Genomic DNA, 27,449 nt, shown 5'->3' with positions numbered 1-27,449 from the left:
TTATATTTGCTATGCAACACATATGTGTGCTACAGAAGTGAAATCACCAGGACCCATTGAGATAAAAGGGACAAATTGTTTCTTGCAGAGAAAAATCAAGGCACAAATATGAACATTAGTATGCATATAAGTGTCATGAAATTATACCTATACCTATTTATAACAAACACCTATTTAGGAAAGAGAACTTTGATTTAAAGAATGGAAGTTTAATTAAAGTAAAACAAAGGTTTCATTAATCTTGAAAATTCACAACCTGCTGCTCTCCAACATCCAATTCAGCTAATGTTGGAACAGGATCAAGCACAACACTGTGCCTGAAACCTTCTGCAATGCAGACAAGGCTGGACAAGCCATACCAAACCACACAGCCTTCTCTAGTCTTGACAAACAGGAAGCTTTCTCTCCTCAAAATACTATTCCAGTTACACTTAAATCTTCTCCCTGCACATATTCTTCAAGTCATGGGACCCTGTTAAAAAGTTTTACTGTCTTCTGCTCTTGTGGTACAGGGTAAGCACAAGTAAGGATGGTGCAGCAGAGCTAAACATCCTCTCCTACCCAGCAGAACCATCTTCTCACCAACAGCCAACAACTGTTTAGAGCTGGCCTGGATCGTGGTCAGTGTGGTCTCTGTGAACCTATTATGACTGTATGCAAAAACTGGACTTTGAGCTGGGTCTGAAAGGCTGTTTGGAAGACAGCAATCTTTCATTTGTAAACTGAAAGATGCTGGAAATCTCTAAAAGGATATATCTGAAGCCCACAAGCTTCTCCAGATCAGTTTTCAAAGTCAGGCCACACTGCAAAATACCAGCCTTGACTACCAAATTGTTTGTCTGGTATTGAAAAAGACAGTACAGTAAATTGAATTTTATTAAGGTCTGACTGTACATAAAAGGTGAAGAACTTCATTAAACAAAATCATACAGGTACAGATGATACATATGTGGTTGCTTCTGTAATATCCTACTACTGCTGATGTTTTCTCCATTGTATTTATCTGGGAGTAGAAGGCAGTGGGAAGAGAAGACAGCTATGCCTTAGGTATTAAGAATAATGAGAGTACTGCTTTACAGCTTTAGTACAATAAATGCAAGACATGCCATCTTCCCTACTTTGTTCTGCAGAATGAACTATTCAAAAGGTAATAATGAACTTCACATCATCTAAAGGACTCAACTCTGCTCTGCCGTCTGCTTCCCTAATCCCATTTATCTAAAACATTCCTGAATCCAGAAGGATGAGTGAAACCAATGATAAAAACACACCTGAGAAGCCAGAAATCACTGGGTCATTCAGCTACTGAAAGGCAGTTCTGATTTAAAAAACAAAGGATGTAAAAAAACCACCCCAACAACCAAAAACCGAACAAAAAATCCCAAATAAAACCCACCAAGGACTGAGACTGAATTCAGAAGAAAACCCACTATGTATGTCAGACAAATTCACTGATTGCGAGATGGGGCAGGGTGACGAAATCCCAAGCCCTAAACTTGACATACAATTCTTACTAGAGAGAGATTCCCTATTTTTTCATTCATCTTCCACTTTCCTTCTCCTTGATTTGCTCATTCACCCTCCTGCAACTTGCCTTCCCCTAAGGAATATCAGGAGGTAGTCTCTGAATTCTAATTGTGTTTGCTATTCTACCGGATGCCATAGCTTTAAATGGGAAAAATTAGCAGGGCTCGCCAGCAGGCATTCTCCACAATACCAGATGAGAAGTCACCTGAAGCTCTAGATGGGCTGGCTTTCTGTTGTTTATGGCCTTTAAATAATTCAGAGAGAAGAGCTGTCAAGCTGAATCTGCAAAGCTCCCTTGACTTTGGATTTACGGTATGATACTGCCTGCCTATTGTTTATAAAGACAAAAAGGAAAACGTTACAGGATCATATGTCTGCACGGGAGGGGAGTCAAGGACTGCAAGAACAAGGGCTGTCAGGACAGAAGTCATAAAAAAAACCCCCAAACAGATGGGAAAGCAAAATACAGGTGTATTAAGGTGAAATACAGATGTACCAGCAATGCAGCAAGAACAAGTTGTTAGCTTGACCATGCCATAAATGCTAGCAATATCTGGTAGCATGCTAGAAACAATGCTAGCAGTTTCTTGTGTAAATGATGTTATTTTTTAAAAAGGAAAACCCCATATGCAAATGGAAACTTTAATTAGCAATTAAAAGCACAACTTCCCAGATATACAGTTGCAGCCACTTCTCCCAGATCTGTCTCACTTCTGCAAACCAGTGACAGTCATCAGGCAGCAGGCCAGCAGTTAATCATCATTACAAACCTCACAGAGAGCAATTTCATCCCTTCTCCCTTTTTTCTGGGCAAAGATTTACTAGGTCCTGCTTGGGGACACCAGAAACCACAGGCAATGGCTCCTAGCATTCCAAGGAGCTCACTCACGCCAAGGTGCCTTTTAGATTTATTTATATTATTTTTTTTAATGACTCTAGGGCACGCATGGCTTTAATGGGGTTTTGCACAGTCATTTTCAATCACTGGCTTTACAGCAAATGACTGTTTCTTGAAGCAGCAAGAAGAATTGAGAGGGAAGGGGAACTGCAGGACATGCAGCCCTGCTCCACCCATGTACACCTCTCCAACCAGAATGTGATCACTTCTACGGGCAGTTTGCTAAACCTAATGAGAACTTAAAAAACACAAGGGCATTTTAATACAAAACCTGATAACTATGATAATGTCTTGCTTTAAACTACTGGATTAACTCTCAGCAATTCTACTTAGCTCTGGATGCTGCAGACAAAACCCTGCCCAAGGGCTGTCCCAAAGAGTGGGACATTGCGGCTCGGCAGCAGAGTTGCTGCCGAGGCCGCTGCAGGAGCTGACTCCGCAGATTACAGGATAACGCACGTGTATGGAGGGGAACGATCCGGTTTAGTTCACTCTTCTAAAGCAGACAGAGACCTCCACTTTTGCTCTAGGAAGACTGCAGTGGTGGACAAAACACGTTTCTTTTGCCCATGACTGGTCCAAATAGGTCCCAGCAGCTTCCAGTCCCACAAAATTTCATTATTAAACCAGCCTTTTATTCCACTCACTTTTATCCCTGGCTTTTGACCGTAACAAATCCTAAATGAAACATGATGTAATGCATGCAAATCAGCTGAGAAGAGGATTCAAATAATAGGGAAATATAATTAAGTGGGAAAGTTTAACTCAGAAGGTCAAAATCATTCTAGCCAGAAGAAGGAGATGCTGAACAGGGAACACATGCATGCCCAACAGTCTTAGACATGCAACTGACTGCTCCTTTCTTACTTGTTTGGTGACAGCCAGCTAACATCAAGGCCTGCAGCTACAGTGCCATTAGCAAGGCCCTAAATCTCCTGGCCTTGAATACACTCCTAAACTCCAGGGAACAGCTTGCTACAGTATGCTACCTGCCAGCATCCCTACAGCAAGGCTATTAAACAGCAAGCTGCCTTTTCCTCCCCCACCCCCTTTTTTGTTAAATTTTAAATGTGGTACATGCATCTGAAGTGTTACCAGGTCCCAAACGTTATTGATCACAGCCTGCTCTCAGGTAGGAGACCTGAAATGATTTGAGGGGCTGTGAAGCTCACATGTTACAGCCTGGAAATCCTTGAATTAGATGCTTTCCCCTGCCACTCTCTCCTTGGCTCTCTGAAAGAGCAAAAAGTAGATGACATTCTTACTCCATCCTAGGATGCAACTGTAGATTTAGGACAACCTGACAGCTGTACACACTTCCTACTGGAGAACAGATTTAAAAAATATCACATTCATTCTTAAAAGCACAGTTTTGTTGTTAGGATGAACACTCGTGTTTGGCAGCAGCAGGCAGGAGTGGTGGATCGTGCTTCGCTTCTGCTGAACGCACTGCCCTATGGGCTTGGGCTGGAGCCTGAGCTTGCCCTTCTCTGGGTTCCCAAAGAGGAAACAAGTTACTTAATTTTGCCAGCCACTCCACAGACCCAGGAGTGGCCCAGCTAATGGGCCTTTAAACCATTAAGGCTTTTGTAGGTGCAATGAGGTGCTCTTATTGCATGCCAAAAATTTTTAGCTAATACACTACACAGATTTACCCCATTCTATGCAAAACCTCCTCACAACTTTATTCTAAAAAAAAAAAAACCCAGAAAGCATTTTACTTTCTAATGAGCCAGAAAATGAGGAAAAAGCATCTTTCTTAATATGATGTACTCACAAGCAGCTCTCATAAGCTCATGATTTCTCAGCACTGCAAAACCAAAAGAGGCTTTCAATAAAGTGAGATCTGGGCAATGTTCTACATCACCATTTAAGGACAATTCAATCATCTTTGTTCTGGATTAATTCTTGCTCTAGATTAATTTTAACAGAGCAATGAACAGGAAATCCACGACTTGGGAAGTAGGCAGATTTTATCTTTAAATCCAATTCACAAGTAAAATCATGTCTCTTACAATGGATAATTCTGCTGCTGTTCAAGTTATTTTCACACAGTGGGTATATATATAAAAAAAATTATCTCTAGATATCTCCAATTGAAATGACTATTTTTAATGCTCCCTGTCATCCTGAATGCTTGCTAAGACTAATACTACTGCACCAAAAAGAGAAGCTCAACAATCAAGGAATCCATTAAGCTACCTATGACACTAACAGCAAAAACAAACAAACAAAAATTTAAAAAGACTCAAGTATATAAAGAAAAAGCCATGTGATTTTCCTACAGGGATTTCAGGAGTGCACAAACCCCCTTGTGTTGTGACACAATACCTTTGATTTTATAATATCCTTCAGCTACATAAATATTAGAATATAAACCTGAGCTCTGCTGACAAAGAGCGAGGGAAGACAAACAAACACTTCTGGCACTTGATTTTCTTTTTTTAGCTAATCTGCTTCATCATCCCTTGATTTTAGGTATTTTTCTGAAGAGATGCTATTGTTGACTCTCTCACTCCTCAGACACCACAGAGCCAAAGCCCGAGAATGAGGGAGGTACCCCCTGTTATTCTCTCTGACAATGCCTCAAATGCTTCAGAGAAGAGATGGTGAGCAATATAGGGCAAAATATAGTAGATAGAAGAAAATAAAAGTAACTGTCCTCTGTCAGGGCTACACATGACTTATTTCTTGCCACATGCACTGCTAAAATCATAAACAGAAAAGCTCCTGTGAAGAGCTCATGATCATCCACTACCCCAGCTATAGTGTTCAAGGAAGAAAGAAAAGATAGTATAAAGAAATGGCCTCTAAAAAAAAAAAACAACAAACCCAAACCAAAACAAAACCAAACACCTCCCCCCCCAAAAAAAAACCCAAAATAAACCAAAAAACCCCAAACAAACCAAAACAAAAAAGAAACCCCAAAAGACACACACAGGGCACATACACAGTATGCATTTGTCCAGACAGAGACAGATGATGCGGCTTGGCATGCATCACATTCATTACTTCATTAACTCTGATCTGTAGTCAAACGGGCTCAAATTCCCCACTCAAACATTATCTGAAATTAATACAAAAACCCAGGTGAGAACACAACTGTCTCCATCATAAACCCCCTTCAAATCTGCTCACAAACAATAGAAATTTTGAACATTTTTAATAAAATGTGCCTTCATATTTCCCCTCCCAACTCCAGAATAGGTAATTCCCAGGTTCGCAATGAACAGCTGAAGCCAAAGACTCAGTGATTATGGTGGGTTTGAGGAGGAGACTGACCTTGTCCCCACTTCCATGCTCAGCTCTGCTCCTGGGGGAAAAACAAGGAGCCTTATGACAGGAAGAAGGATGGCTGCTGAGGGAAGCCAACAGACATGGAGAGGGTCAGAATTTGCATTCAAGGATATTCTGGGAAAGCAGTGGCCAAATTGTGTCCCTTCACCCTGCAACCATAATTTAGCCAAACATTAAGCCAAAAGAAATCCCTAAAGCAGTATTTTTCTTATACAAACATACGAGCCTCAGCAGAGTGAATTTTCAGTGTGGGTCTTTGCTTACTTTTGGCAAGGTAAACAGATATATTATTAAGTTTTGAAACAAAGAACACTCCCAAGCTCCCAGTGCAGGCTGCTGCCTGCTCTAACACTAAAGAAAATTTCCACAAGCTGCTAACTCCTGTTTTACTTCAGCTTTGCATCCATTTCCCAACAATTTAAATTTCTCCTTTTGCATTGTCAAGCCAAGCAACAGAAAGCCCAAAACAGAAAGCTGACACTGAGATGAATCCTTTTGTACTAAATAAGGACATTTTTATTTCACTTCCAGCTCATCTTCTCTCCTCTTTTTTCACTCCTGCTGACCCAAATTTATCTTTTCAAATGCTGGAGCTAACATGAAAGTTGCGAAGCAATGCATACTCAGAAGCACTATTAACCTCCTATTTTAATCAAGGATATTTCACCCTAAATAAGACATCCCCCAAGCCCATACTCCCCAGACTAGACTAGCTTGCTGTTATTTGGTGGTTGGAAGAGACATGGCCAGAGCACCCTTTGTAGAGGAGAAAGGCAACCAGGTCTCAACTAATCAACCTAGAAACTAGGAAGGCAAAAAAATAATCATGTATGCCTGATTTACACTGGCAGACTTGGTTAGCTGAGCCCCTGCTAACACCAATATGAGGAGGAATGAAACAGCTTCTCCTCCTCTTGCAGGAGCTAATTTATGTGCTATCTGCAGATTACAGGTGAAAGGAACTTTTTTATTTATTTAATGGATCTGAACCAATCTTTGTTCCCAGTATATGCAGCACTGCTTATCTTCTCTCCAGTATCTCTCATTATTATAAATAAATGGGAAACAATGCACTGTCTCATCTGCTAGCTCCCCAATGCTGCCCTAGCTATACCTCTCTGCTTACCTTAATATTCACTTCAGACATACTAAAGTAAAACTAGAAAATCTAGTACTGCACCAAACAGCTCACTTACCTCCAGATTTAGCAACTAGATAAGAGTTTCAGAAGTGATTATGATATACAATAACGTATAAGAGATGTAACTGTTTGAAGCAGCTCTTCCCTCACAGAATTCAAAACACCTTGAGCAAGACTGAACTCCATTCAGCTGCACAGCCCCAAATTTAATAGTTATCTTTTCCATCTGAAAGCTACTAATTAAATATCTAAACATGTTTTCTTCCATACTGTCTTTCTCTTCCTTAGAAAGGATTTATTATTATAATTGTATGTATCCTATATAAAATAATTACGTACCCAGATAGCTTCAATTCAGACACTAGACTGCTTTCAAAGGAATGACCATTTTCACTCCATGCACATAACTAGCTCATCTAGCATTAGCTGGAATTAGATAGAACATCACCAAAAGGAAACTAAGTCTATTTAAATGGGTTAAAAGGATACCAATCAATGTTGTTGGAAGAAAACAGTCTGAGCAGCTGATTTCACAAGGACTGCCATAAAAGCCATAATTCTTGCTTTACCAACATGCAGTGCAATTGGCATTAAGCTGGTCACAAGTTACTGGGTTTCAAAATGCTTTGGGGTTTTATTACTGATAACAGAAGGGCAGAAAGCATAGGAAAACCTTGAGAACAGTTGCCCAAAGCCAAGCAATAACTATACTAATGCAGAGTCCTATGTAAAGCTTTTGCAGAGAAAGCCACCTGTGCATAAATTCTTCTATTTCCATTTCACCCAGAGGTTAAATTACCTGATCAAAATCTTGTGCTGGGAAAAAAAAAAATCATTTTCTTTTTCAACTTCATTCAAACTCTGTAAAACACTAAATCCTGCCATTAAAATTACTTAATTAGGAGTTCAGAGCAAAAAGCTGATGCAGCTCATGAGCTGCGACTACTGAATAGTGATGGCCTGGCAAGACTTGCTATCAGCAGATGCACTGAAAAACAGGAGAAACCCAAAACAAAACTACAGTACTGTGAGAATGGGGGGAAAAAAAATATTATGAGGTTGCTTTGACTGTAATTGAAGCCGTGTCACTTGTTAGAGGGAATGAGGTTATATACCGATCAAACAGCAGTGACAGCAGACCACCAGCAGCAAGGGTTTCAGTGCGAGAATTCTGCTGCTGCACTGAAGTCGACTTCAAAGGTGGTGGTTAGCCCAACGTCAATGGCTTTCCAAAACCTACTTCACTCTACTTTGCTCTTGCTGGTCTGAAACCAGAGTCCTTTAGCAGTAAGTTTTGAGAAATGTAGCTTTACCTCTGCAGCTCCTATCATTAATGATTCCCTTCATCCATTTCATAAAACACTGAATACTGCCTGACTTACTGAGCTTAGCTCAGAGCATTCAGACCTCATCTCACTGGCACTTTGTGCCAACCAGAGACTTGAGCAGATGGCACTTCAAAAAAGAAGACAGCAAAAGCTGCTCATGTAGGAGACACTCTGATTCAGAGAGCAGCTTTAGCTGGAGTCTGAGATCAGGCAATAGATGTTGGCTCAGCCAACAAAACCTGCCTGGATCCTGTAAGAGAATAAAAATCACTTAGGTTGGAAAAGACCTTTAAGATCAGAGTCCAACCACTAACCTAGCACTGCCAAGTCCATGACTAAATCATGTCCCTGACAACCACATCTACATGTCTTTTATACCCCCCAGGGGTGGTGACTCCACCACTTCCCTAGGCAGACCATTCCAGTGCTTGACAACCTTTTTGGTGGAAAAATTTTTTCCTAATATCCAATCATTTTCTCTTTCCACCCCAATATATGGGTAATCCTGAGTATCACCCCAATACAAGTAATTTGCTATTAAGTTGCTCTGTTCTGAACACAGAAAAGGGCCACGTAATACATATTGCTGTACTTCAGCTTGTACCTTGTAACACTATGGTTCAGTGAGGAGTTGAGGATGAAGTTGGGAATGAAGTCCAGGCTCCAGGTGAATTCCTGACTTAGGTTCATCTGTTATAAAACTCACACTTGAATAAAGAATTGGTGGTTACTAAGGCAGCAGAGTCCCAAGAGGAGACAAACATCCTCTTATAAGTTTAACAACAGCTGCAGAGAGACTGCTTTGCATCCCCAGCTCACTGTGTGTATCACAGCAATAGAAACTGATCGCATTGGGATGCTCCCAGTTTTTTAAAGCCTGGTGTCCTGGGTTTAGCAGTAGCAGTCATTTTTTCTTTCTTTGTAGCTGGTGCAGTGCTGTGTTTTGACTTTCGGGCTGGGAACAGAGCTGATAACGATGATATTGTGGTTTGGCCAAGGACTTTGTGAGCCTCATGCTCTGCCAGGGAGGAGAAGCGGGGAGGAAGCAGAGACAGGACACCTGACCCAAACTGACCAAAGAGGTATTCCATACCACAGCATGTCATGCCCAGGAGGTAACTGGGACTTACCCGGAAGGACGGGGGTCTTCTGGGTCGGACTCATTTTTCGGCAGGCAGTACTGTACTCTTTTCCCTTGCTATTATCTCTTATCATTGTTGTTAGTGGTGGTAGCGGTGGTGATTTGTGTTGTACATTGGTTGCTGGACTGTTCTTATCTCAGCCCGTGGGAGTTGCATTCTTTCGATTCTCCTCCCCATCCCTCTGGGAGCGGGGAAGGGGGGGAGCCCCCAGGGCAGGGGGGATGTGGGCCTCGACTGCTTCCAGCCCGGCACCACTCACTGGGAGTTAGTGCACAAGCTGTCTGCCTGGGTTTAAACCAAGACACCTAGGAAACAACATGAGCCTGCTTGGATCTCTGCTTGCACCAGCAATGAACTGCAATCCACTATCTCACATTGTCTCCATTATTCTTCCCAGAGATGGCAATGAGGTACAGGAACAGGCTTCCCGTGAAAGTGCTGGAATCACCACCCCGGAAGTGTTCAGAAACCATGTATATGGGGCCCTCAGTGATATGGTTCAGTGGTGGTCTTGGCAGTCCTGAGATAACAGTTGGAACTGATCTTGAAAGTCTTTTCCAACCTAGTTGACTCTATGACCTCTACACCTGCACCATCAGGATCAGCTACTGGAACTATAATGCCAATAGCATTCAGAGTTATGTTAACCACTATGTCATTCATTTGATCGAGGACAGAGATGACTCTAATAAGGAAGACCTCAGTCCTGTCTCCAGCACACTGCCTACTTTTCTTGGCATTAAAAAGGACACACTGGTAAGAAAATATCAGCTGTAGAAGTCTGAAAGAGTAAATGCTGCCTTCACTCAAGAAACATGGATGACTTTGATCTGCCTTCACTTCAAAAAAACATCAACCAATTTTTTGCGATTATGTGGGGGAGAGGGGGAGGGAAGCCTCACCTTGCAGGAAGAGATAGAAACCAAGTGCAAATGTAAACTTAAAACCAACAAAGAAAAAAAACCCGAGCCACCTAACATTTCTTGGAGAAGCTATTCTTAAAATAGAAGCTAGAATGATATCAGAGTGCTGCAGTACCACAGGGGAGCTGAACTTCCAGAACTGAACAAAAGCAATACCCTCTGTTTGCAGCAGCAGCACAGTCAGTTGCTCTGCATCTAGGAAAGGAAGAGTTAACATAGGTGCTGATGTACCAGCCACCCGCTGTGTGCCACCCTGGGCCCTGAAACAGCAAAATAAAAGGGGCAATACAATTTTTTCCAAGCAATCACACTAGATGGGAGGAGCACAGTGAACAAAGGTCAGGGTTATTAGGGAATCGCTTGGCTTCCTTCACCCCTGCCCACACTTGACAGTAGCAGCACTGCAGTCCAGCAGGCAACTGCCCCCGCTGGGAGAAAGCACAAAAAGGATGCCCTGCAACCAGAGAAACAACAGTAAGGAAAGAACACTGACCAAAATTTTCTGTCTTCCACAGAAGACTCAAAATTAAACACTTTCTCCTAAAGCCTGTCATTTGCATAATCACATTATCAAGATGGTCTTTCACAAGGCCTGAAGTGTCAACACACTGAGATTTCAATATAATGCATGAATAATAGAGTATGCTTTCCCCCACCTACATAGTTCTCTGCAGTTGGACTCCAAAGATTGTGACAGGGAGTAAAATATTGTTAGTCACCTGAGTATTTTTTAATTAATTCTCCTAAGCCACAGAAAAAATAGAGCCGAAAATGAGCATTTGAAGAGATATGGGTATGAAAGTATATGAGCATGTTCAGCACAAAGGAGCACATATACTGAACTTGTGACTTTTTTTTTATCAGCAAGGCAGCAGTTATTCTGCATATGTAAGTAGCCTTCAAGCAGCATATTAAAAAAATACATACAGTGTGTTGGTATACAAAAATAATGTGCTAAAATTTGGGGGGCAAGGAAATCAAGCATATATAATGTATCTTTGTATATTCTGGGTTCCACTTGTTTTTAATGAAGACTTGAGACTTCCAAGTGAGTAAGAGAGCAATGGACATGAAAAACGTAGGATGGAAGAGAAATAAAATACATTTACTACCTAAAGAAAGTGCAAAGCAGCAAAGCAAAACATAGTCAAAGAAAATGTCTTGTTTAAAGCATTGCCAATGGTCAGAGAGCACAGGGCATGTCAAGAGGAGTGGAAAGCCATCACACAGACAGCTATGAGCTTCACAGCACACATGCCACGGGGCTTAGACAGCTTCCACAGGAGGAAAGAAAATCTTTGAACATTTTCAGGAGGGGATAAAATCCAGCAGAATAAACCTGCTGAAAGTCACATCTTGCTTTTTTTAAAAGTTGATCATTCTCAGCCTCCCACAAACTGCTGTGCATTTCAATCACGACAGATGACCACCATGTTCCAGGATGAGGCAGTAGCATGATACTGCACCGAAGAATAACTTGCAAGGAAACTAGTCTGGGAGACGCTGCACATGAATGTTTTAGGCCAACTCTAGTCTAAGGAAATAAAGAATGAGTCAGAAAATAGCAGACACCCTATCTGAAAATACTGTGGTTGGAGATACACTGCTACCTGTGCCACAGCTGGTATCAGAGGCAGGCAATGGACAACTTGGGTCTGATCACTCCAAGCAGGCATTTATCTCGTAAGCTTTAGATTATTACCTAGGTATATCTTAACCACCATCTGAACAACTAGTTGAATTGAAAGCGGAAGTTAAAATTCTCACTGATTTTAAGACTTTAGAATTTCAGCAGAAAGCAGAACAACAAAAACAAGTCTTTCACTTGTTTCCCTACCTAAATCCCACCGAAATTCGTATTTCAAGAGGTATCACAGAATCACAGAACGGTTTGGGTTGGATGGGACCTTAAAGGTTACATAGTTCCAATCCCCCTGCCACAGGCAGGGGCACCTTTCATTAGACCAGGTTGCTCAAAGCCCCGTCCAACCTGGCCTTGAACACTGCCACAGATCACATCAAGACATGAAGCCACAGCTTCTCTGAGCAACCCGTGACAGCTCCTCACCACCTCACAGTGAAGAATTTCTTTCTAATGTCTAACCTAAATCTACCCTCTTTCAGTTTAAAGCCATTGCCCCTTGTCCTATCACTACATGCCCTTGTAAAGAGTCCCTTTTCATACTTCTTGTAGGCCCTCTTTTCTCACTGGAAGCTGCTTTAAAGGTCTCCCCTGAGCCTTCTCTTCTCTAGGCTGAAGAAGTCCAACTCTCTCAGCAGGTCTCATAGAAGATGTGCTCCAACTCTCCAGGCACCTTTGTGGCCCTACTCTAGACTCACTTGAGTGGGGCCCCAACACAACTGGGAAATATAGTTAGTCTACAAGTTACTTAAGAATGACACTGAATAAGCATTTGGTTATTTGGGAATGACAAAGGAGGTTTCATTTTTAATTTTTGTTAAGTCATCCAAATTAATTAGTGCTTTTAAATGGCAATGAATCACTTCTTGAAATAATTTGTATTGGCTAAATTAACTCCAGTGAAGGAAGCCAATTTGCTGATTGTAAATTATCAGAGTCTCTGACTAGCTCCTGCATATATTGTGTACCATTTATTAGGCTACTGGGAAACAAAGGACGACTACTTTTCATCACTGAACAAGATTACAGCCCTATTAAGTGACCAGCTTATTGTGGTACAGTTATAGGTTTCTATATAAAGAGTTCAAGCCAGGCCTCATTAAGAAATAAAGCTGAATGCTCAGAGGAAAGGAAAAATGATCAGAAGAAAAGCTTATTTTCTGACGAGATGCACCAAAAAAACTGTTTGAAAGGAATACTCTCATCCTCTTAGGTTAATGAAGAGAAGTTCAGAGATGCAAGACTAATTATGAAGATACTTCCACCATATGACGGTGCCTAAAGGCAACCTGAAGCCTGGAGTCCCAGAGCCTGCTTCTCTCGCTCACAACTAGATGGCTGTTTCAAGACTCCCCTAAATTGACATCTGAAAAGCAACGACCAGGTGAGAAAACACATACATGTGTTACTGCTCCTTTCCATCAGGCCAAGAAGATGCTTTCATAACACTCCCATGCTGCTGCTCTGAGAGCCTTCGTCCAAACTCCAGGAGACCTCTGCATCCATCCAGCATGTACCACCATCCACTCACTGCGGCAAGATGACTTGGTTAAAGTCTGCAGCACTGTTCTCAATGGATTTCCTTTCTTTACCCCTCCAGAAATAAAAAATATACATAAAGCTTTACCTAAGCTAATTTTCATGGCATTCTCTTGCTTTTATCTGCATCTTCTTACTGGTATCAAAGCCTTGACATTTCTGCTAGAGAAATCCTTCCCTGGCTAACCCGCTTATCAGCAGTAATGAATACTCATGCAAACAGGTACAAAATTAAATGGCTTCTTTACAGTGATTATGATAGATTGAGTCGTGCTTAATCTACATAATCAAATTGCTTCTGTGTTCAGCAGTAATATCTTTTTGCTGCCCTGGGAGCAGGTTCAGCCTTGGTTCCTCTTTTGACAGCTTCTTTCTGAGAAACATTAACCACGACTGGGAAAGGGGCTACTTGAAATGCAATTATTTAACATAGCTGTATGAGGCACATCTTGAACTCTGCAATAAGGCGAACCACGTCCAAATGAAAGGTGTCCCCTTTAGGGGAAGAGAAAAGTTCACATAGGACACAAGGGAAAAGAAAGCACAAACCAATCTCCTCCAGCTACTATCCATGTACCTAGACATAACTGGAGTGACCCTCCCAAGATAGATAAAACATCTCTACGCAACTAGCTGCAGTGAGCTACTACCAGTACTATAATTCCCTTTCCCTATGCAAGAGCATCCCTATATGCAAGAGTGTCATCTGCTTACATGCTAATGAAATAGAAGAATGTATTTTCCAATCTTCATCAAGACCACATTCACATTTCAATCAAGCTGGCTAACTCTTGTCAAGGTGCCAGAAACAAAGGATGGCACAGGTATATGATAGAATCCTTAACTGGAAAAATAAAAGGATTTGGCTCAGGAAAGGTTCTGAAATGCATCTCTGTGGGTAACTCTCATTTATCAGGTCACTTAGGCCAAAAGTGTCCTGAAGTTTTCTCTACCTTTTAATATTGATCCATTTTATGGAATAAAATGAGAAGTGAGAAATGGTTTTCCACACAAACTGTAAATAAGTGCTATTTAAAGTATATTAAACAGCCTATTTACATTTGTCCAAAACACGGCATGGGAAGAAGTAAAGCAAAGGTTTGCTTCCTGACATACTTGTTTGAGGTTTTTTTTTTGTTTGCCTGTGTTTTTCTGCCCCAAAGAGTCTAACAAAATTATTAGTCTGCAAGCTAGGTAATGTTTAGAAATAAGCACTATAAGGATAATCCTGATGTTAAATGCTAATAAGCACTTACAGATAAATTCTCGCTATTCTTATGGCTTTGACACAGGTGGAAAGAAAGCACTGGCTGGACCTCTGCGGTTGGACGAGTGACAGCTCTAGAAAAAAGGTCCCTTTGTCTTTGCAAGCAAATGAAAGCCAACACTAAGGTGGAGGAGAGCAGGGGAAGGAGGTAGGAAGGAAAATGGGTTCTGAAAAGGGCTGTTGGCACAGCTTGACTTTGGCTCAGGAGGAAATAAAAGCTTGAATTACATAAAAATAGATTTAAGAAAGAATCAATGACATTTCATCTGAAAGTTTAAGTTAAGTTTTAATTAGGATCCAAGATTTTGCACTTAAGTGCATGAAGTGGAGTACGTGTACTCATGCTTCCCAAGATAACTGACAGATCTGAAACTTACTCATCTCAAAGGTTAATTAAAGAACGATCCTTGAAAGCAATACTGTAGGGAAACCAAGGCAAGTTTGTTCCACTAGGGAGCCTGGTGGAAAAGCTGGCACACAGTGCCTGCACCCACCCTCCTCAGAAACACTCCAGGTAGCAAACCAAAGCTACGACCCAATGACCACAGCAGAGACAAGTGAAACAGCTTTGAACCAGCCCAGCAAGGCACAAACAAACAGCATGCTTACAGCAGTATAAAGTGGTTCTGGGGCTGGTTTACCACCCCACACTGGGCTCTGCATGGCTGCTAGGTTGGAGCTGCTCCAATGCGCACACCCTTTAGAAGCACAGGCATGATCATTGCCAGTGGGGAAAGGTAGGTGTGGTAACTCTTATAATTAGGAAACTAAGGCAGAGTGACTCATCCAGGATCAAAGCCTGCAATTAAGCAAGAAATAGGCTGTGGGTTCCCCGATTCCCACAGATGATGACAGCACTGCAAGGCAAAGGCATCCCCTAGTTCATCTGAGAATCACAAAAGAAATCTGACAGCTTTTAGGAAAGCCTGTATATATGAAGCTCATTAAAAAAAAAAATCTCACTCCAAATCTAAGAAACGTTATCAAAATGGAGAAGAGTTTCATCATTCAAGCAAGACTTTGTCAACATAAGCAACCTTTGGCTGCGCAGTAATTTGATTTCCTACGAACATGAGCAAAGTCTCAATTAGGTCAGAGAGGACTTATGTACTGGTATGGGAGGGAAGAGAAATGTGCCGCTGTATGGGTGAAGAGTACTTCTCATCTTGGGGGGACTGAAGATATGGTGCAAGGAAGCATTAGGGCCTCTTGGCAAAAGCAAGCAAGGCTGCTCACTTGATATGTAAAGGAGGATGGCATACACCACAGGCAGAGGTAAAACACAGAAGCGAAACACTCTGCCAGTGGCTCTCAGATTACAGACAGCTTTTTGCTGCTTTCTTTACAAATGAGAGCCAGGTACTGTGGCTACCATGGAAGAAACAGGCTAATTTAGAAGAAGCCTAGGGAAAAGCAGAGGAACAATGGAAAAAAAGAAATTATCCGAATAGCAACAGATTCTGAATGCTGTTTAATGGAGTGAAGCCTGAATGTTATTTGGTGCAATCTTGATGGGCCTGATTTAGCTATTACATTTTCACACAATATTTTTCATGCTGCTTGACAGCCCTTGATGGCAGCTCAAAAGTTTCTGTCAGTTAAGCAGGTCTTTAGAAGTAGAGCATATTAATTGGAGAAAAGACTGATAAGGAGTGGATGGCAACAGAAATAATACCAGGAGTGAGACATTACTGTTAGTCTGTTGCCCACAGAAAAGCTGCTCAGGAGGTCAGTGGACAGGACAACGCAAACAGAACCACTTCAGTGAGAACCGTTATGGAACGATGTTCCTGGACACACAGGCTCCCACAGCATGTTTTTATCCAGCAGAAAGATGGACACAACTTCCAGGAGCCACTCTTCATCTGTGTATCCTTAATCCTCCTAAATCCCAGCCAGAAGCAAGTTGGTGACCCTACATCACCAAGTCACATGCTCCCTATTCAAACCACAACAAACCACTTCTTACTTTTAAATCCAAAGTGCAGTTTCAGACACCCGGATTTATTTCTGATTTGATTCAGAAACATCTATTGAAAGTGAGTTTATGCCAGTGACAAGTGAATCATGGTTGTGGGGGCAGTATCTTCAGACTGAAACAGACTGGTAGACAGTACCCATTCAAAACGCTATCTTTGTGAATGCAACATTTCAGGACATCAATCAGACAATGTTCCACTTTAGCTACTTAGAAGACTTGCTTAGGATGAGCTCCTTTCCTCCCCCTCCAACAAGACCGTTAAGTATCTGGTCTGCAAACCCTTGCACACACAAGAGAGTTATTTGCTCAAGAGTTTGGGTTTTTTCTTTTTTTTTTTTTTCTTTTTTTTTGGCAAGGTTTTCAAGAGCACTCTGAGTTTAAAAGCAGCATTTTTTTTTCTCCAGAACAGCCCTGTGCTGAAAGGCCACTCTCAAAAGCTGCGTCAGGTCTGCCTGCAACATTAATACACATGCTATATATATATATTAACTGTCACTGGAACAGTTGTTGAGGTGACTGCAGCCTAGGCTTGCCTCTTTTACATATCTCCTCATCCAAGCATGGGGGCTGCATGTCAATGACCAAGCCCATACAGACACACTAACACTGAGATAAGGCTCCAGAGTAAGTATCTGCAGGTGCTGCTAATGCACCCACAAAAAAAATTGCCAGAAATACAATTCTGCTTCTGGGATTTCAGATGCCAAGCAGAGAAAGTCAAATACTCAGGTGGAAGAGTTAAGAGCACAGTAGTCGCTGCTCCCCCCAGATCCCCCAGTGTTTCAGTCACCATGCAGATCTTCATGTTCTCATGTTAATCTGCAATACCTATAAACAGGAAAATACCAAGTGCAAACCCTCTGCAATGCTATTTAATGAGAAAGCAGGAGGCATCCCTTTCAGACCCAGCTGGGTGCCTGAGCAGAAAGCTTACCCCATCTGGTAGTGCCCTCCAGCATACAGCACTCACAAACTCATTTGTGTCATCTTCTTTCCGGTCCTTGTCCAGGACACTTTTGACTGTATCAAACTTGAACGTCAGCAGTGTCTTTGAGAGGCCTTTATAGTATAGGTAGAGGGAATTATTTTCACTTCCTGGAATTAAGAAAATAAATACACAAGATTAGGTTCTGGTAGCAGAACAGAAATAAGGCTTCTTAGCTCTTTCACAGTTTATGACAAGAACAGACATTTCCTCCATGTAGTTATTACGCTCATGGTGCCCTGGCTACTGGAAGCACTCCACAGCAAACTTTTGTGATGCTTAATAACAAGACCAGGTTTTATTACAAGACAGCTGCAGCATGCAGCATACTTGCAGAACATACAGGATCCCAACTGTCTTCCACAACTTCCTTAGGGCAGAGCATTTTGAGCAGAGCATCTACACTACCACATGAAATACTGCTGCACCCAGCCTGCTTGGCATTACAGCTCAAACGCAGGTAGCACTGTTTTTCTTGCTGTAATCAAGTATGACAGTTTGGTCTGTGGAGATTTAAGTAAGAGAGACTAGACAATATGCAGGCTTTATTAAGAAATCCTTCCCAATTTTTGTCTTGCAAGCTGTACAGAGATCAGAGGATACCCAGGTCCTCCCTTCAGTGCTGGCACAGCTGTCCTGGTCATCCCAGCTATCACTGTCACTGCTTTCCTACCAACACCTGTGGATTTACAGAAGTTCAACAGTCCAACTTAAGAACTTATATGGTGAAAGGACAGAAACAGCCAAATGGGTAACTGCTTCACAATAATTCAGTCTTCAAGGGAGCTGTTCACAGTGAGGGTGTATTGCTTTGTCACACAGAATGCTGTACTATCAAGTACAGGATCCTTGTGTCATCCAGGCTACTGCCCCTCCTTAGAAAGAGGCAGGAGTTTATGTCACTTACTAAACTTGAAAGACATAAGTCATATTAATAGCAGCTATACTAGCAGCTGATTTTTGGTGACAGCAAGTCTGAATCATCATATACAAAGGACTCATCTGAAATAGGAGAAAACTGACAACAGACCCCCTTAGGTCAGGGCTCCTTACACCATTCCTGAGAAGGTAAAGAGGGTTAGAGGTTCAGAATAATCCTTTATTAAAAAGCCCATGCAGTTACGTAGCACAGCTGCTGGTGTGCTTCGCAACTAGAGAAGCACCAGCTCCAAGCAGTCCCATTAGCATTTGTCAGGATGCTCTACTCACCGCAGGCGATGTAGTCTCCATTGGATGCAAGCCCTACAAAATTCTTCTCATTGATGTGACCCTTGAAGGAGCGCAAGCAGTGAGGTTTCCCTACGTTCCACAGTTTCAGCTGGCTGTCTGTTGACCTGAAAACGATACCTAAAGTTACCCTTCTGCCATGCAGCCAGAACAACTTGCTTGCAATCCTGCTCCTTAACACCCTACTTGCAATGTAAGCATAGGAAGTCTTAGTGCACTCCAGGAGATTTATCACACTTTCAATCATATGCAACTCAGCTTGAGCTTGGAAATGTATCATGTTATTTTAGAAGCCTGCCAAAATGCATTATGATTGAATAAAACTTATCCAAGTATTACTCTTCCTTCCTCCTATCAATTGCACACTCTTCCACTGAACTCTTCAGCCTTCGGGCTATCACTGACTCCTCTAGATCCTCACAGATCTAGGACACACTGATTTTTTTATTTATCTTAAAGCCTCTACACCATGGACAAAATCTGTTCCCTTCTCCATGCTGGCTGCAATTCTCATTCATGCTTTTACAGAACTTGGGAAGCAAGCAGTCTCCTCCCTCTCAAGCTGCTCTGAAGGCATGTTCTCCTCCTCCTGCCCAATACCAAGCAGCAGTATATAAAAACCTATGGAGTCTCAGAGTTGCTATTAGCATTAATGTGGTTTTCTCACATGTAATTGAGACTGAATGGATACAGATCCCTAACTTCCACTTTTTTCACCTTGGCAGCAAAGCTAAATATTGATATTAAAAATATAAAGACTGTTGGGATTAAACCAAAATTGATGTTTTCCATTGTTCCCCCACATGCAAACATCCCTGCCTTCAAAATGTGCTTCTATTTACTCTGCAAACATTTTCCCTTTGGCAAAAGAAAGGAGACAGAGATAGCCTCCTCTGCCTGTCAGCACTCAACCGATATAGGAATACCCCAGGTCTCAGTAAGACACATGACTAACTTCTTCCCTCAAACCTGAGGGGACATGACCCTCTCTTACTTTACAGGCATTAACCTCTAGGCATAATGCTGTTCTGATCTTAAATTTGAAACATATGGGGAGCAGGGCCTATCAGGCTTCTGGGTGGGAGGGAAGAGAAGCAAGTCACACTCCCCTCATGCAGGTTATGTCACCCAACCTTGCTGCTTTCTGAATATTTGTAGTTGAAGGGGAAAACCCCCCACCCAATACCCAAATATTGCCAATATTGTAAGACATTAGCCTTGCACCTATGTCACATTTACCTAAAAGTATAGCATAAAAGTGGAGAGATGCACCTTGTACTATACTGCAAAAACCTTACCTGCCTTCAATGACAGCTGGAATGACAAAAGAGTGATAAAGAAGCTGCAGCAAGATTTGTTGCTCATTTATAAGAACAGTATGAGGTCAGGTCAGAGCACAGGTATGAACTTCATCTGTAATACTGCAACTTAAGCAGAAGTGCATTCCTCATCCTAGGTCTTGACTGGTGGGTGGGCTCAAAAACAGAGTATTCAGCTTATCTGCCTGATGCTTGTTCCATGTTCATCCTACCCTACACTGCTGCCCACTGTCCCTTCCCTTGTCCTTACCATCACAATAGCAGCATAGCTCACAGAAAGTGCAAAAGAAAGTACACTACTGCTTTTTTGGCCCACAAGTACAGGGAGGTGCATTCTGTTCTATTAGGGCAGCTGTATTTTTAAATACTACTTCCATAATACTGCTTTTAAAAGCTTCAGAGTTGCCTGAAAAATAAACTTTTCTGAAGGCAGGGTAAAGTAGCAAAACACTAATTCCTGGTCTACAAGCTGTCAGTTCCTGTGACAGCTTCTGCTATTGGCTAAGCCATCAAGAAGACATCACATATATAGGCACTTAACCTCTGTATTTTAGTAGCATACATTTTAGACCTCTTCATTAAAACAAAACCACTTAAAAGTCTATTACTAATGGAATGCTTTTACTGTTAACAATTTCCCATCAAGCTCTAGCCATGTTTGCATTAGGTAGTATGCCATAAAAGAAGAAAGTCATTTGCTACTGGACCGCAAAGATAGGAAGAAATCATTGATGCTGTTGATGTTACACTGCTCTTCTGGTTTCATACCCTCTCCAAAAAAATATCATGGATGCACTGCTCTGTTAAATCTGTCTCTCTGTAAATCAGCACTGCAATCAATGAGTTGTGCTAAATACCAAGCAGTTTTGAACATCCTTAAGGTCAAAAAACAGCTCTACAAGGCAAACTAAATCAATGTAATCTATAAAACAGCTTTAGCTAGAAATCTAGAGAATCTGAATAAACATATAATAAAAATAAAAAAAAAACCCAACAAAATTACTGCTTGATTTTTGGGAAGTCACTACTGCTGTCTCCTCTCCTCAATTTGCAAAAGACATAAAAATAATCTGCTCTCTCTGACATTTCTTACTGTTCATGCAGAAAAAAATAGGTGAATCTTCCAGTTAGTCCCCTCACCCCATCGGTGCCTGTTAAAGTCTGAAGGCTCTACTGATATTCCTCCCTGTGACTATAGGATAAGCTTTCTCAGGTGGCCAGGTTGAGCAGGACAGGGTCACTCTGTCCTGAAACACCCCATAGATGATGCTTCACTCGATCTGGTCTGTAAAACATTCTTAGCCTCCTTTTGCTTCTATTAAACACCATCTTACTATCCAGATTTGGTCTAAAGCATTAAATTTAAAGTTTGTGTGTTCTAGTTATGAATTTGCACCCATATAGGGTTATAATGTTAAGGAAATAAGAAAATTGCTGATTAAGTATAAACAATACCATAAGCCACCAGGGAATCTTCTACTACACAGCTCAGCATAACTCACTAACAGCCTGAGCGCACCTTAAAATGGTCTGCTTTGGCTTCAGTTTTCTAGAGCAAATGGTGTGAAAACATGAGGCAAAGCCAAGCTGGATAATCACTGACTTGGTATAAGACAGAGGTATTTTATGGGACTAGATCTATCCTTGTGATCCATCCCTAATGCCCTTGGGTGTTACACACAAGCATATTGGTAACAAAGACTTTCCTGCAGCCCTCTCCCAGGTTGCTTGCATTTTTCCCCAATGTGTAAGAGGGGCTCACCTCTGGTTTATTTAAGAGGCTTGTAGCAATTCATTCAAACCTCTCACTATGTGATCTGACAAATGCTCATCCCCATATGACTCAAAACCTACCTAGAACTGAGGCAGTCACATCTGGCTTCGGGCACAGACACATCAAGCCACATAACTGGACAGAAGCTGCAGAATATTATTCTTTAGGGCCTCCATAGCAGACCTTTTGGTCTACCTTGGCTAAAAAGGTAGGACCACAAAACACAACTTGTCTATACCTACTGTCTAATCCAAACATAATGCTAAAAAGGGCCTTCACAGAACAGATTAATAAATTACCAGAGAACAGATCAGTCAATTCTACTTGAGTTCCTTTCAGGCTGTGGCTAAACCCCTCCTAAACGTAGCAGTATTATTTGATAGCTTCTGTCACTCATCAGCTGTGTTTTACTGAAGATTAATATCCTCAGGGCTCTGCCAGTATCCTTCTCTACAGTAGAGCTCTGGTCAGGAGCACACAGAGCACTTTCTAAAAGGAGAACCCATCTGCAGCTTCCCAAAGTCTGGGCCTCTGGTCAGGAGCTGCATCTAGTTGTCTTCCTATTCCTCTTAAGCATTTTAGCTTCACAAGGCAGAGCACAGCCAAGTGATACCAGGAATTAATTTCTATTTTGTCTTAGAAAAAAGCACCGAACTGCTTCCCAAAGGCACCGCAGCTAGCAAGTGCTCCTACCCATACAGGTGAACTTGTGCAATGGCCCAGATGAGTGACAGAAAACAAAGGCCGCAAAGTTTTTAGCCTACATAAAAGGCAATACTTACGCAGAGACAATTTCTTCCCCACTCACAAATTTTGCATAGGAGACTGCCTTGCGATGCCCTTTGAACACCATGATTGGTTGCTTAGTGTTACGGAGATCGTAGTAGTGAACACAGTGATCTGGAGATAAGAAAGTAAAGGGGCAAAATGAATCAGTTGGGAAGGATGCATGGGACTTCTAACAGTTAGCTCACAATAAGTCTTGCCTGCAGCTTCCACATCTCACTTAAAGCCTTACCTAGGATAAACAGTCTGCTCTATAGCACGGAATGTTTAAGCTGGCTTATTAAAATGGCTTCCAAATTCAGTCTGGAAGGGTGCAAGCAGCCTTTCAAAGAGTCAGTGAGGAGAAAGAGGTACATCCACATGTGTGTGCAAATACTCCCTGCATGTATCCTCCCACAAACCCTATTAGGCCCATGTGAAGCCAGCAGCTAACAGGACTCTTACCTCTCCTCTGCATGCTTGCTTGGCTCCTTGCCTAACCACTCCAATTAACCTCTCCAAGTCCCTGCACCCCCTTCTGCTCCTCAAGCTGTCCTCTTTTGGAAAACTGTTGCTACTTATATTGGATCTTGGAAAATAAGGATTAAATTTGTCATGCTTACTCTAAATGGGTAATCTCCACACTTTTGGTTTTTGCTTCCCTCCTTTGATTTTATTATCAAGACAGAATTAGCATTTCTGCTAATGAGAGAAGAGATTAAATTCCAGTTCTTTTTGAGATTTCATTCACAGATGTGCTGCAGTGCCACAATTACATAAAAGGACTCACAACAGAATTAGCAATACATTTTATTTTCTGTGTAACTAAATTTCAATTCCCAAGAAAATAATAACAACGAGAATAGAAAATTCCACCAGATCCAAAAAAGAATAAAAAACCCCACCAGACACAAGCCCCAAACATCCCCATTGCTCTTTCCAGGTCAACAAGGTTAATAAGCTTCTCCCCTCCTGATTTTCAGCCTTTAACACTGAACTTCATTATATTATTCCCTGCTATTCTGGAAGCACAGGGAGGGAAGGCCACGCACACGCAAGGAAATAGAGCTAGACACCTTTCTCAACTTGAGATGCCCAGACGTCAGCTGAAAACTGCTGTGACCCTCCTCCCTCTGAAATAACACATTGCCAATGGAAGTTTATTACAGAGATTACACAGAAATGAATTTAAATGCCAAGAGCTATGGTTATTTTTGTATTTTACAGCATTTCAAAGCAGGGCTCTCAGCCATATGACCACCACCCAGCTGTCTCAAAATCCCACGTGGTCTGAGAGATAACTGGATTTACATCAGTCAGGCTACAGCAACCACCATCAGACTGGCAAGGGCAGCTTCTCCCCTGTATTAACAGACTAATCGGTGACCATGGCAGGACAGGGGCCTGTGTCAGAAACACCAGGTAAACAGGTAAACAGGGAAGTTAACTTCCCCTCTGCTTCCAGAATCTTGTTCTCTGTGCAATATGATGGGTTCAGAGATTTCTTCAGCAGATGCTCCAAATAGCCACTCCAAGTTTTCTTTACCACTTACACTGAACTGTTGAATTACCCTACTGTGTTGAAATCCAGCAGCTACTTCACCCATTACTGCCAACACTGAAACTGGGAAGTGCTGTACCCCGCAAGCACTCCTTCAAATATTCTGTCTCTTCCACCTCTGAGATACTAACCCTTCAGAAACATAACACTTACAAACCTAAATCCCAGTGCATTCCTACCATTTGGGTATTTCAATTAACTGCAGAACAAGATGATGTTGCAACAGGCTTATTCTATACAAGGGTAAAATTTCAATGGGACTTTGAATTAAGCATTAAGATTTGGGCATCCTGGTGCTAAAATTTTTATTTCTGAAAAACTAAAGCCAAAAAACTCCACATTTTCTCATCTGGCCAGCAGACCTGCTGCAGAGCTTCAAAACAACTGACCGTTGTGATTTTAGTGAGCAGAGTAATTCTAGTAGGGCTTTCTATTAGAAGCCAGTGAGTGGATAAGGCTTTCAAGTCTATTTTTGCTTACAGTTTTAAACTCCTCTCCAGCTGGCCAGTCACTAGGATACCTTTTGAGCACCAGATTTTATCTTTCAGAGGGTGGCACTGAGAGGGATACCTGCAGATGGCTGCATGTGAGCAACTGGAGCAATGCAAGGAGGAAAAAGCCATAGCAGGAAAGACAAGACCATTTGCAGAGCAGACATGGAGTTGCACTCACCTTCTAAATATTGCAATAAACAGCTCAAAGCCTGCCGGCATCTGGCCCCTGCACTGCATGTGCCTCTCAGCATTGGCAGGGCAATCAATCACTGTCTGCTCTTATCACAGAGTCCAAGGGAATGGGCAAGGCCAGTGGGTTCTAAAATTAGCCACTTAATTATTAATTGATTATTTCAGCAGCAGAAGTGTTGATGCCCAATTGAGTTGTATGTGGTTTGTTTTTTCTTTTTAATCCAATTGAAGCAGCTATTTAAGTAGATACATGAAGACAAAACACTCACTGCATTCATTAAAATCAGAACAGGTGGTTGTGTTTTACAATTAAAGAGATACTGTCTCTTGTAGGCCATATGGACTTTCCAAAAACATGATAAAATGCCATCTGCTGAGGAAGGCAAGAGCCCAAAAATTAAGCTATGTGAGAAAAATACAACTCCCAGGTACCCTGGCAGCAGCCTTGCCTGGCGGAGTTTGACGAGCTGAAATTGTCTGCAATGGGCAGCATCCCAGGCACGTCAGCAAGTCCAAGGTAAGGTGGCAGCATGCTCTGGAAAGCTCAGAAAATAAATTGGTCCTAAGAGGCCTCTGAAGGTAAGGAAAAGAGTGAGCACTGAGGGAAATCAAACACTTCACGAATTCTGCAAAGGCCTGTAAGCTCATCCAACACCCCACCACTGGCTCCTGCCCTTGGCATCCTTGAGATACCATGGAGCATACTCCACCACTAATCACTGATGCACAGGGGTATTTGCTTCTTGTTTTGCTCCTCCAACATGAGCACTAAAATCTTCACTCGGTAATTTTTTTTTTTATTTTTTTTACAGCTCTACAGTTTCCACCCTGAACAGGAAACTCACTTAGAACAATTTCAACTTGGAAATGACATTTCCACAGTTAAAAGTCTCATACCTACCTAACCCTTGGGCAACAATATCTCACTGCTTTACTTCTTCTGTGTTCAGATTTAATTGAAATATATATGAGATAATGGGACAGAACATGTAGATATACCTTAAACACTCTGAAGCAGTTCTTGTCTAGTTCAATGTCACTGCAGAAGCTGAGCACGACATAATTCTGCTGCTGTGCCTTCTGAATTCAAATGTTTGATGGCAGGCTGTATTTTATTTTTTTTTTTATATATATATATATATAGATATATATATATATATTCAAAGTTATCTCAGAAGGCAAAAAGGGCAGCTAAGCTCTGCCACTGCTGCTGAGATGTCTCTGACCACAAGCCTGAGTTTTAAATCGTGCTTTTCCAGGTTGCTCAAGAACTGCTTACTTGCCTTAAGATGCTGCCACTTTCACCTTTGAGCTGTCTGGTGACAGCTAATAAACAATTCGGACTTTTCCAAACTTCTGAAGGATCTCACCATCTCTTCAGTAAATATAACCTGCATCAGCAAAGGATGGCATCCCTCATTGCTTGGCAGCTCATAAATTCACAAGACTGCAGCTGGCAGGAGCAGGGCAAAAGGAAAGGATGTTTTTGTTATATAAAAGGTGAAGTGATCAGCAACTTCTCAGTCTTGGTCCTCAGACTCAGCTTGATTGCAGAGGTGAGGATGCAGCAAACAAACTAATGATGTGGTTACCTGATCATAGAAAGTCAGGTTTAAAAATCCCCCCCCCCCAACCAACCAAAAACCACAAAACAACTCCCCCCCCCAAAAAAAAAACAAAACTGGAGCACTGGGAACTGCTAATGGAGCCAGACGCACCTTAAGTAATTTCAGAGTTGTTCAGAAAGACTGAATTGCTCTTGGATTTTTGGTTGTTTAAACAACAACGTAAGAAGGTCTGTTTTTGACAAAAGTAATCTTCCTTATACTTTGATATGTTAATAAAATTCTTAGGTTTAACATCACCTATTGCAAAGCTTTTAATATGTAGTGATGAGTAGCAGCTCCAGAAAGAGTATGCAGGTGGTTAAGAAATATCATCACAGCAGCATTTTTATCTTTCTCTGAGTACTGACATGTGCAGGGTGACAGCACAGAGAAACCAGAGAGCAGAGCAATCCAGCTCTCCAGGTACCCAGCAATTCTAAGCAACATTCATCTTCCAGGCCATGTGCTTCACCCACCTTCACGATGAACATTAACCAGCATGGACTAATGCAAAAGAACCCCCCTGGCTTTTTTTCAGCCAATAACCACTTACTTGAAGGGGTATCAAGCCAAGGACAGCAAAATAAAAAATTCACCTTCAGTGCAACAGATTTACATTCAATGAACGTAACTACTAGAAAAGCCCCAAGAGAGGCATACAAAGGTTATGTGGCTCTCCTCTGGAAAACTGGATTGCTGGAGAATCAATGACTATTTTTCTCATTTCAATCATTTAGAAATATCTGTTTCTCAACTGTTCAATATTTAGATTATTGATCTGTTCAAAAATATAAGTAATTTACATTACTTGGATTTTTCAGTGCTCATGGACTTAAGAAT

The 27,449-nt window shown here is 41.7% G+C and overlaps 1 protein-coding gene and 1 non-coding gene across 3 annotated transcripts in view; both read right to left on the bottom strand.

Annotated features, from left to right (window-relative positions):
* Positions 1-27,449, bottom strand: part of COP1 (COP1 E3 ubiquitin ligase) — a 133,105-nt gene that overhangs the window by 19,535 nt on the left and 86,121 nt on the right. For both annotated transcript variants that reach the window (XM_061345660.1, XM_061345661.1), the window contains exons 16-18: positions 22,773-22,890; positions 18,880-19,004; positions 17,620-17,780 (exon numbers count right to left, since the gene is read on the bottom strand). In XM_061345660.1, the coding sequence (XP_061201644.1) occupies positions 17,620-17,780; positions 18,880-19,004; positions 22,773-22,890 (404 nt within the window). The remainder of the gene's footprint in view (positions 1-17,619; positions 17,781-18,879; positions 19,005-22,772; positions 22,891-27,449) is intronic.
* On the bottom strand, positions 2,884-3,019 carry LOC133208116 (small Cajal body-specific RNA 3). Its single transcript, XR_009724245.1, has one exon. It is a non-coding gene; the product is annotated as a small Cajal body-specific RNA 3 (non-coding RNA).

Source organism: Neopsephotus bourkii, unplaced genomic scaffold, assembly GCF_033783945.1.
Source record: "Neopsephotus bourkii isolate Nb327-2 ecotype Australia unplaced genomic scaffold, CSIRO-AGI_Nbou_v1 NB_234, whole genome shotgun sequence".
Classification (NCBI taxonomy): Eukaryota; Metazoa; Chordata; class Aves; order Psittaciformes; family Psittacidae; genus Neopsephotus; species Neopsephotus bourkii.
Note: the sequence above shows the minus strand (reverse complement) of the source record. Positions and strands in the feature narration are given on the sequence as shown.